The sequence below is a fragment of the Typha angustifolia genome, chromosome 6 (assembly GCF_048772165.1).
Source record: "Typha angustifolia cultivar Huaian chromosome 6, ASM4877216v1, whole genome shotgun sequence".
NCBI lineage: Eukaryota > Viridiplantae > Streptophyta > Magnoliopsida > Poales > Typhaceae > Typha > Typha angustifolia.
In genome coordinates, this window is record NC_133244.1 from 9,053,611 (window position 1) to 9,065,599 (window position 11,989).

General features: G+C 35.3%; 1 protein-coding gene across 1 annotated transcript; it reads left to right on the forward strand.

The window, feature by feature from the left end:
• Positions 1-2,895: 2,895 nt before the first annotated feature.
• LOC140761606 (ABC transporter G family member 28-like) lies at positions 2,896-11,240 on the forward strand. Its single transcript, XM_073099013.1, has 14 exons — positions 2,896-3,220; positions 3,338-3,411; positions 3,734-4,012; positions 4,461-4,524; positions 4,615-4,761; positions 4,930-4,964; positions 5,993-6,066; positions 6,794-7,653; positions 7,832-8,128; positions 8,491-8,961; positions 9,109-9,257; positions 9,838-10,127; positions 10,222-10,346; positions 10,880-11,240. The coding sequence occupies exons 1-14, from the start codon at positions 3,000-3,002 to the stop codon at positions 11,034-11,036; spliced, it is 3,243 nt and encodes a 1,080-aa protein (XP_072955114.1). The 5' UTR covers positions 2,896-2,999; the 3' UTR covers positions 11,037-11,240.
• The last annotated feature ends 749 nt before the right edge of the window (positions 11,241-11,989 follow it).

Sequence of the window (11,989 nt, forward strand, 5' to 3'; positions counted from 1 at the left end):
TAAGATGTGGACGCACCGTTGAGGTTTTAGCATCCCTTATTTTTTAGCTTCAATATAAAAGTAATTTTAAAATAAGATTGTTAATTTTTTTATTAAATTTAATTTAATGATTTTAAAATAATTAAAATATTATCCACGTATTTGTTAGATAAGATGTACATATTTTTGAGTTTTTAAAATAATATTGCTAAATAACTAAAACAATAACCTTTTCTTTCTTATATCTTTCTCTCACTACTTTTTAATATCTTATTTAATTTGGAATTATTAAGAGAAAAGGGAAAGTAAAGAAGAAAATATTTTTCTTCAATTTGGATATATTTTAGAGGGAGAGAAAAAAAAACATAAAGAATCTTTTCGATGATTATATTTATGTATAAAAGAAATGAGAAGAAATAGCAAGAGAAGCAAGTAGAAATTATCGTTTCAACTTATCAGTGCATCCTTTAATTAGATGTCCGCAGACGTATCGATCATAAGCAACAAGACCCTAGGTCAATATTTCATCGTGACAACAACGAAAAGAGAATGAGAGAAAACAGTGCATAGCAAGGGTTAAATATAATCAGGACACATTTGTCTGGAACTACAAAGAGATGACAAGTTTGGATCCGCCAATGGTAGTGCATCACCTCGATATGAAACCTGAGGCTATTAAGAGAATTCTCACTACGATAGTTACAAGCATAGATATTTGATATTGTTCCATTCGCTTCTCTCCTACCAGCACCACCCATTACGAGACTTTAACTTATGGCATGCTAGTTCAATGACCTAAAAACTAGCACAAGCACATCAACAGCAAAAAGAAAGGTTATCGAATTAGAGCAGATATCATTAAGACCATAGAATGCGCACGATCAATATATTAATGCATATCAAATGACACTTACGCTTCCATTCCTTTCTTTTCTATATCCCCTAAATTTTAGTAATAAGATTATAGTGTTATTTTAACTTCTCATCTCTCCATTATGTCAAAGAAGAGAAAATGCTAAAAAAAAAAATAACTCCTAATGCATGACTTCCTCTCACGACCAAGCAAACATCCAATCTGCAAGAAGCTATACGTATATTTTTCGTTATATCCATAGATTAAACTTGGCTACACGTTTGTAGAAACTATGAGGCAAATGTTAGATTCATGAATCTATTTGGATATTAATATATCTAAAATGATGTCCAAGTAGTAGTATTATAAAAATAGCTTTGATGATTCCATACGTAGACTTGGAATCGCAGTAGATATGTGTGGGTAAGCAACTTTAGTAAATAATTTGGTAATCTAGCCAATTAGGTGTAAGAAGTCGGTGATGACATGCATGCTCTATAATATTATATTTTGGTTTTTTTATATGTATACCCCTCTAATATTTTTTATTTCTTTATATATTCTTAACGTCGATACTTATATACACTCTAGAAAATTTTACTTCTGATCAAACACATTAGAATATCTCGAACTAGGCTTCAAATCTCTAAATCTGGAGCTCGTAGCTTCAAATTGGAGTCTGGGAGGAATTTTTAGAGTATCAATGTTATACTTTTAAATTAAATTTAATCTATATATATATATTTTTTCTGTTCAGTTTTGCTAATTAATTTAAAATAAGATATTACTGTTACAAAAGTCTTGTTTAGACCTTCAAAATGAATTATAATATTAAATTATTTTAAAATTGTATTTTAATATTATACTATAATAATAAGTAATAAATAATATAGCCCTCCATATTTACAGTTTCTGGGCTCAAATATTGAGCTTTCCATTAGAGATGATCCCAGCCCAACAAGAAATGTATGGCCCAGAAGTCCATTAACAGATATAAGGCCTAAGGCCCAATAAGAACTTTTCAGGCCCAATTCTAATTCAAACCGAGGCTATATTGTGAACCGAGTCAAGCCCTTTTAGTTTGGGCTTCTTGGGCTGTAATGGCCCATTAGATTTATAAAAAATCTCCTAAACACTTATTTAGTTGTTCATTTAATTTTTCTTAGCTTAAGAAAAAAAAATATAGTAAAAGAACATCTAGCCAAAATATAAGAGGTTTCAAGATATAAAATCAAATACCATATATGCAGTGGCATATAGGTAAATATTTCGACATGATGCAAGTGTATATATATATATATATATTATTGGATTATAATACAGCTAGAGGTATTTATTGGATAGTGCGCCACATGGCAACTTTGCAATTGGACAACATGAACCAAACTTTTAGCATTATAACAAATAAAAGATACATAAGGACACGTTGGAGGACCTCTTCAACTAAAACGTTTCTTTTGACTTTGATATAATATAAAAATTAGTGATGACCAATTAAAAATGCGTATTTTAGACTCAATCATTTTGCTTCGTCTACGTTTGACTATTTCTCAGCATGAGAAATTAAATCTCACAAATACGTACGCATTGGAATATATATATATGTAGACAATTATAAATTTAATGGTGTTCTAATTAAACTAAGCTGCTAGAATTCCGACTCGAATAATCTCAAACAGAACAATATTAGCCGGTCCCAGAAACCATCAGAGTATTATTTATCTAATTAGATGTCCTTTATTTATTTATTTATTTTTTGGGGTCAACTAAATAGGAGTCAATCCTTGTTAAAGAGGTTAATGAAAATAAAACCAAGAAAGAAAAAGTACAATTAGAAAAGGACGAGGCAAAGAGGCAACTCCTTAGATTATATGGTTGATTTATTCAAGCAATTTTCGCGCCTAATAATTTTGACCAGATGCATGCACATTGCGGATTCTATGACAGTTCCGCAAAGAGAATTGCTGTAATTTAAAATTATTAAACCATTAAATTATTCTATCGGAAATTATATTTTAAATCACAATTCACAAGCCATAGACCGAGACTCTATCGAGAGAGACTCTTATCTTCTTAAATCTCCATTCCTATTCAAAAGAATCTCTTCAGAGCTTTTCAATCTCTTTGAGCTTCGTAATTCACCTGCTGCTTGATCATCTCTTTTCAAATGCGCGACAAGTGGGCCCATTTACCTCCCCTCGCGGCTGCCTACTTCTTCTTCTTCTTCTTCTTGTTAGCCCGGCTGCCGGTCGGACAATGCCAGCTGATCGGCGGCCCACCGCCTCCGGTCGAGTCTGCGACGCAGGGTCTAGAAGACGAGCTTGCGAAGTTCACCAGGGGCATCGCGAATAATCTCGCGAAGAACTACGACTTTTGCATCAATGACCCGTATGGCTTTTAGCTCTCTCTCTCTCTCTCTCTATCTCTCTTTATGTTTTAATTCTTGTTGGATTATTAATCATTCGTAAACTATATCTATATATATATGGTGCTGGATGTGTACAGGGAGAAGGACTTGAATGATGCCTTCAATTTTACGTCCGATCCAAGCTTTGTGGTTAACTGCATGAAAACAGATGGTATGAGCTATATATGTAAATCTTGCAAAATGTTATGTTAATTTTGATTCTTTTTTAGGAGTTGTTATACTTTTTTGTTGTTGTTGTTGTTGATAGATCTTGGAATTTTGCGTTTTAACACTGGATGTAATGCCTTAAATTGGATTGTTACATAGTGGCGTTAAATTGGGCCGGCCTCGTGAGGCGGCCCGTTTCTGTTCGAATTGGGGTTAATTTTTCATTAATATTTGCGTCCTTGAATTGTTTGTTGTAATGCCTCTTTGATAATGTCACATGCTATAATGTTAATCTTTTTCTTTTTTGTTGGCAAATGGATCGACAGGGGATTTTACGGCGCGTTTGTGCACGCAACCTGAGATCAAGTTCTACTTCAGTAGCTTGTATGGAAGTGAGGGTGGGAAGAAGACAAGCCACTTGAAGCCTAACAACAATTGTAACTTGACGTCTTGGGTTCCTGGGTGTGAGCCAGGATGGGCTTGCAGCATTAACGGAGATCAAGTCGATCCCCAGGATATTTCAGACCATTTGCCGCCGAGAACTCTCAGTTGTCGCCCCTGCTGCGAGGGTTTCTTTTGTCCTAGTGGCATTACATGCATGATTCGTGAGTGTTCGATCCAATATTTAAGCTCATATTGCAGTTTCTAATAACTTTGGACAAGAGGCAATAAAGGTTCAATTTCTTGGTAATTGGGATGACAACTCGAAATTAGAAGTAGAGTTTCTGAATCTTGAGCTTGTAGAAGATGCTACTTGAAGAATTTACGTACAAAAGAGAGATTGTGTTTGTTAAGAATACTAGAATCTGAATGTAGTTTGATAAACTAGCCTGTAGAGTAATCCAAATTTTGCTGATACTTGCACATGATACTTGTGTTCTTAAGTCCTAAGGACTTCTCGCCAATTCTAGTATCGTCTTGGACTGCTATTTTTCTGGCTTCATCATTCTAGTATCTTCTTTTCTTCTATTTGTCAGATTATTGGTTCTAGTGCCTCGTACTCTCTTGAAACTTCATTGACATACTCTTTTTTTTTTCCCCTCATTGATGAAGCTTGTCCGCTGGGTGCTTATTGCCCTCTCGCAACACTAAATGAAACAACTGGTGTTTGTGACCCGTAAGATGACTATATCTTTTTCATGCTTCAATCTGATATCTTGGTAATTATGACATGCTTCATGAATTAGTTCTGGTAATTTTTTGGCAGATACAATTACCAGCTACCTGCAGGAAAACCAAACCATACTTGTGGCACTGCAGATAAATGGGCTGATGTCGGAAGTGCTCCTGAAATATTCTGCCCAGCAGGATCCTACTGCCCAAGCACAATCCAGAAAATTAATTGTACTAGTGGGTATATTTTTTATCCTAGCTGTGTAATATACTTTGATTAGTAATTTATGTCAATTGCACTGCATATCATTATGCATTAGACTTAGAATCTGATCTAGTAATCTATTGATGCTTCTGTTCTGTTTTTCTTTTCTCTTTTTCTCTAACAGGCTTCTATTATATCTTGCAGACACTATTGCAGGATGGGTACCACTCACGAAAATAGTATGCTTCTTTCTTTAATTTAAATCCAATTTCATTTGTAGTACCTCAAATTGACGAGCATTTCATACTTTGTGATCAGCTACCAGTAAGCTATGTGCACAGTGGCATGTCCGACATAGTTCACCACATCGTGCTGCATTATTACTTAATTAGTGTGTCTAAAGTGGCTTGAGTTGCATCCGCACTAGCACAATCTCGTATCGTCAATATAAGAAGTATTTATTAATTGTTCTGCTCCCTTACATCGATGTCGATAAGTCACTGTTGTGCTACATGCAAATCTGTAGGGTTGATGCTAAGTATCATGATGATCCTAATACAGAATCTGTGGGAACTGGGAAATACTGATCTTTGTCAGTTCTTATTCATTGTCTTTGTCAACTCTATATAAATCTTAGAAAGGGTTCTTATAGATTCTTTATCTTTTAAGCAGAGACTAATTCTCCAATCACCAGTAGAACATGTTTGTGCTACAGGAGGAGATTTATTAGGAAGTCTCTTCTCAAATCTAGTAGAAGATTTGGACATATTTTTGTGCCATGGGTTGTTCTTTACGAAGGTCTAGGAAAACTATTACAAATGGCTTCATGCCTGCAGGGAAGCCTTTGTTCATGATTTTCTTGTGATGTTAAATTTTTGGGGAACCGGTCGCATAAGCAATAGTCATTGAGGCATTAAGTTGGGCAGACGATGGCCGCGAGCAAGCGACGAGCACGGCAAGTGAGCTGCCGAGAGCTGCGAGCGGTAAAGCTGTTAGGAGGGGCGCCGTGTGGCATCCCTCGTGTCACATGTTGGTACGCCGCCGGCATGCCCCGTGCCGGTTGGCATGGCCATTCATGAGTTGGAGCATACCTCAATAATGCTCCAAGTGATGTTAAGTATGTTGGTGCAAATGATCATAGATAATTGAACATCCATTTTTCTTGGTAGAATGTTATGTAATTGATAATTGGTTCCGTTTGGTTTAATATTTTTTTCAGAAGCCAAAATGCCTTAATAATGCTCCTATTGAACTTGCAAACTTGCAGAATGCTTCAGGAAAGACTCATGCAAACCTAACTCCGCAAAACAACATCTTACCATAGTTGGTGCTTTACTGATTGTAAGTATTCTTGATTTTTTTCTGATATTTTTTCCCCATTTAGTGAAATTGTTTTTTAGATATTAAATACTAGTCCTAATTGGGGAACCTCTGGAAGTTCCCACATATTGTTCTGCAAGGTGGAAAGTAATGGAGTTTTCCTGGCTTTCCTCATCTCTGATGCAAATTACTTAAGGCTGTCAATGTGTCATTAAATGTTTGAAACATATGAATCCACATCAAATCATTGGACGGTTCTTGATTTTACTATTCCGAAGTACATAATTTTTTCTTCTTAGAATTATAAGATAAATCAAGTTGAGAACATTACTTAGTATGATGGTAAGTCTGGAGAACACAAATTTTGATGACGCGCTGTCAAGTCATTAAAACCTTCCAATGGCCTGGCCAAGATGGCATGACCTTTTCCCTCTAGGATCCTGCATTTGAAATAGGGAAGCCCTATGTGCGACACATAAATTTAGTACAAAACAATGAAGGACCTGTAATTTATTCTTTATGGTCTATCTAATAAGTTTCCTGTTTCCTTAATCATAGAAGATACTCATACTTGAATTTGTCAACAATAGAGCATCAATACAATAGTCCATTTTCAATATTCTTTAGATTTAAACCAGTTAGCAACTTCCTTATTCTTAGTTTACAAGGAACCAGATGAAATAAAGATGTCATTAAGTAATTTAATGACCTTTGACTTATAGAGTGTGCATTTGCTTCTTTCCTTTAGGTTGCATTCAGCTTGTTACTGCTGGTAATATATAATTTCTCCGATCAATTTCTCACTTACCGTGAGAAAAGGAAATCCAAGTCCAGGGAAGCAGGTGCCAAGATGGCTAAAGATTCTGTAGTGGCCCGTGAGAGATGGAAAGGAGCAAAGGATATTGCTATGAGGCATGTAAATGATGTTCAAACACAACTTTCTCGGACATTTTCTAAAAGGAAGCCCATTAAGCAGCAAGATTTCTTGAAGGATGTTGGTCATCCTTTGAATTTATCAGAATTATCCACCTCTAACAATATTGAAACGAATTATACCAATGAGGTGATGCATTCAATTGAAGAGGATGCTCAAAGTGATGAAGATTTTAATCTGGAAATTAAAGGTAAAAAGTCGAAAAAAGATGTAGCCAAAGGTAAACACAAGCATACTCGTACTCAAATCTTCAAGTATGCATATGGTCAAATTGAAATGGAGAAGGCTCTGCAGCAGGAAAAGAAAAACTTTACTTTCTCCGGAGTTATTTCCTTGGCTACAGAAAATAAAGCCAGAAGGCCTATGCTTGAGGTTGCTTTCAAGGACCTAACTCTAACTTTGGGAACAAAAAAGCTTCTAAGGTCTATAACAGGAAAACTTATGCCTGGTAGGATTGCTGCTGTTATGGGCCCATCTGGAGCAGGGAAGACTACATTTCTTAATGCTCTGTCCGGGAAGGCAACTGGATGCAAAACGACTGGTCTGGTTCTTGTAAATGGGAAAGTTGAACCAATTCGTTCATATAAAAAAATCATTGGTTTTGTGCCACAAGACGATATAGTTCATGGAAACTTGACGGTGGAGGAGAATCTCTGGTTCAGTGCCAAGTGCAGGTATAAACATATTTTCAAGTACCAAATATTCATTTAGTTTTTAAGACAATCATTTATTGATTTCATTTCATGAAATTTATGAATCTCTTCTTCCTTTTCTATGTTATAATTCATTCTTGCCCATTATTATGTTTTTAGCTCTTCTCTTCTACTAATCCTTCCTGCCTTGTGAATTTAGACTGTCTGCAGGCATGTCAAAAGCTGACAAAGTTCTTGTTGTGGAAAGAGTTATCGAGTCCTTAGGCCTGGAACCAGTAAGAAGTTCCTTGGTTGGGACAGTAGAGAAGCGTGGAATTTCTGGAGGACAGAGGAAGCGTGTAAATGTGGGATTAGAAATGGTTATGGAACCATCTCTTTTGATACTGGATGAACCAACATCGGGTTTGGATAGTGCTTCTTCACAGCTTCTGTTAAGAGCTCTTCGTCGTGAGGCACTTGAAGGTGTAAACATTTGCATGGTGGTTCACCAACCCAGGTTGTTCCCTGATCCATAGTAATGAGATCTCTAATTTATAGCCTTTATAAATATCTATGTTCCTTAACATTGATATTCTTGTACTAACAAAGTTAGTTAAGCCTGATACTGATATCATGGAATCACTAGGTTGAATAACTTTATGAACAGTTACTTGAAGCCTTCCATGTTTCTAGTAACTATCTGGAAGTATAGTAATAGCAATCATTACATTAAGTATATCTTTTGATAATCATACATCCTAAGGTTATCCTTAATTGTTAAAACTAGCGGATATGAATTTTCTTGGACTTCTCTTAAAACTTTCTGCATATCCATGTATAACTATTCGTGAATCTGACGTGAAAATACTTGCTGCTCAGCTACTCTTTGTTCAAGACATTTGATGATTTGATCCTTCTGGCCAAAGGAGGCCTAATTGTATATCATGGTTCAGTGAACAAAGTCGAAGAATACTTTGCAGGCCTGGGAATCAATGTCCCTGACCGTGTGAATCCTCCAGACTATTTTATTGACATTTTGGAAGGCATAGTAAAGCCAAGCACAAGTACATCTGTTACTCGTAAACAGCTGCCATTGCAATGGATGCTGCATAATGGATATGAAGTACCTCCAGATATGCAAGATGATTTGAAGGAAATGGATGAATCAATGAGGAATAGTGAACCAAATTCTGCCAGGTCTACATCTAATATGCAATCTGTTGCTGGTGAATTATTTGGAAATATCAGCTGCACTGGGGGCCAAGAGCAGTCCAGTTTGTCAAAATCTAATGATTTAACCAACAGAAGAACACCGAGTATTTTGACGCAATATAGATACTACTTGGGAAGGTAAATTCTTTTTTTGAGTCTCTTTTGTTGCTACCATTTATCTGATTCTCTATCTATCAGAGTAACCAGACACGTTGCATATAAAAATGTTTAGGTTGTTTAACTGGGACCATGTTTATGTATTGATAACCTCTTTCTTTCTTGCAGGGTAACTAAGCAGCGTCTACGTGAAGCTAGATTACAAGCAATTGATTTTCTGATACTAGGTCTTGCCGGAATTTGTTTAGGAACAATTGCTAAAGTGAGTGATGAATCATTTGGAGCAGCTGGTTATGTATACACTGTCATTGCTGTTTGTAAGTTTGCAACCCTTTCCTTTTATTCTTCATTTGTCATGCACTAGATAATAGATTAATAGTATGTTAGAAATTTATATATGTCTGTTATAGCATCATGGCTACTTCCAATCTGATCTAGATCCAAGTGTCCAACTTCAAGCAATATGAGCATGGGATTGTTGAACTGTGTTTTGGCTTGTTTCTGCCGCTAGCTATATTTTAGAGTGCCATCATCTTTTCCTCTGCAAAATACAGTACTTTTGTAAAACTAAAACAGTTTTGCTAGTAGTTTCTATCTGTGCTATTTATTGATCTGCATAATTAGCTCAAACTTTTATCTGTACTGACTGCTGTGCAAGTAAAACATGTTTTTCAGCTTCGAGAATTTTGCATGTTTTCAGATTTGCTTCACGAACAAGTAATTACTTATATATTTCCTTGTACTATTCCATCAGCCTCTTCTATGTACTTTGTGTCATTCCTGTTTATAGCCTTTGAATTGTCATTTTGGTTTGATCAGACTCTTCTAGCCTGAAAAGATTAGGAGTCCAAAATTCAACTTATTTCAGTCAAAAGTCTTACTAGTTCAAATTTGCAGCTCTTCTGTGCCAAATTGGAGCTTTGAGATCGTTCTCAGTTGACAGGTTGGAATATCAGAGAGAAAGAGAATCTGGCATGAGCACACTAGCTTATTTTCTCTCAAAAGATACAATTGACCATTTCAACACAGTCGTCAAGCCCATATTTTATCTTTCGATGTACTATTTTTTCAACAGTCCAAGATCATCTTTTGCAGACAACTATATAGTTTTGATTGCACTCGTATACTGTGTAACTGGTATTGGTTACACTTTTGCTATTTGCTTCCAACCAGCTTCAGCCCAATTGGTAAGCATAAGAATCTTAATTCCTTTTCCTATTATCATCTTTTTGCAGGCAATGGTTCTCTTTCTGACATGGAGGCAATTTTGTTGTCTTGCAGTGGTCTGCTTTACTACCTGTTGTTCTGACTCTCCTATCTACTCAACAGAGCAGTCCCAAATTTCTAACAAACTTATGCTACCCAAAATGGGCAGTGGAAGCATTCATTATTATAACTGCCAAAAGGTTTAATACTTGGTCTTTCTACTTGAAAAATTATGCTTTTATATCTATCAAAGCTTTTTATGTGGATACTATACTTTATTTTACCAAAATGTTCACATGTTATTCATTAACATATGCAAACTAGAAGAATCTGCAAGTTTTGAGATTCTTTTGCTCTCTGCTCTTAACCCATTGACAATCATTTGAAATATTTTGGATTCAAGCAAAAACATCCGGCAGAAATAGTGAAATCACTGAGCAGGCAAATGGAAAAGAAACAACCTTGTACAATTTCCTTATCTATATTTAGCCTTCTAGTCATTTATAAGCCTTCGCTCGCAGCAGTGCACAACAGTCAAGATTAACACATTTACTTTTTAAATAAGTGCATGCAAACCCCATTTCAGGGTCACATATACTGAATAACATACTTTATTTTGTTGTTTTAGTGAGAGACTTTTTATTTTCTTTATTATGCATAAACTACATAATTTTCTATGCAGATTTAGATAAATACAAGCTCATATTTTGCGTTGTGTTTTTTTTTCCTGCAGGTATTCTGGTGTATGGATGATAACTCGGTGTGGTGTTCTACTGAAAAGTCGATTCAACATTAATGACTGGGGTCTTTCCATAGCAGTGCTTTTCATCTATGGTGCTGTTTTTAGGTTCATTGCTTTCATTTGTTTGTTGAAACTTACAAAGAAGTGAGTGTGAATATCCAAGAGCTTCATTTCTAGATCCTTTTCTTTTCTTTCTTTTTCTTTTTCTTATAATCATGTACATAATTTAATTATAGGATGATTTTATTTATATATACGAGATGTAAAAATCCCACAGAAATCAGACAGGGATTTAGAGTGAAAATTGACAACAGTATGTGATGATATGGAATTTAAAGTTCTCTCTTTCCTTATTTTTTTGAGAAATCATGGAAGAACTTGTTGATTTCCATATTGATTCTAAGTTACGACTATTACACTAGTAAAATTATCGAATTCCATGGCTATGCCAATTTCTTTCGGTATGCCCACCATTTACGTTGACATGATTTTATTAACCTATCCCTGCCACGAGAGATCTCCCTACTTTTTTTTATTCTTCTCTCTCTCTCATTTTTTTCCTCCCTAGCGCGAGATGATCTGTCGCTAAGCTCATATCCTATTCTTTGTTGTGTTAGAGGATTGGTTACCTTCTTCTATTTTCGTTTCTGTAAATTTTGAATGTGCGAGGGACTAATGAGAATTCAATCCTCCACAAGTCCCTCTTACTACTGTTTATAATATTCTTGGAACTATATCTATCACTTTTATGTGTTAGAACTTAGAATTGATACAGAAAGCATCTTACAGGAAATTTCACTTTTTTTTCACTACTGAAGACCATTCCATATAAACTTATTCTTTTTTAAATTTCATCAATGGTAGTAATAGTATTCTGATAAACTCAAGTGATCGACAACCGTTTAAAGTCTTACATGGTTGCTATCAGGATTATGCAATTAATATGAAATCATAGAGCAACATGAGAAGACAACAGTTATCTCAAATTCTAAAAATTAGTTCTCAGGTCAAACTTAATCTTGGAGTGAAATTTTGTTAATGATAAGTTAAATTAAAAGGCTATATGATGACCAACACAAATAGAGACTATTAAACGGTTGC

What these genes read in the sequence shown, in the direction of transcription:
- LOC140761606 (XM_073099013.1), top strand. Translation starts at nt 3,000, where the DNA reads ATGCGCGACAAGTGGGCCCATTTACCTCCCCTCGCGGCTGCCTACTTC. An exon ending in ACAACTGGTGTTTGTGACCC is followed by an intron (nt 4,525 to 4,614) that starts GTAAGATGACTA and finishes ATTTTTTGGCAG; the next exon opens with ATACAATTACCAGCTACCTG. An exon ending in TAGTTGGTGCTTTACTGATT is followed by an intron (nt 6,067 to 6,793) that starts GTAAGTATTCTT and finishes TCTTTCCTTTAG; the next exon opens with GTTGCATTCAGCTTGTTACT.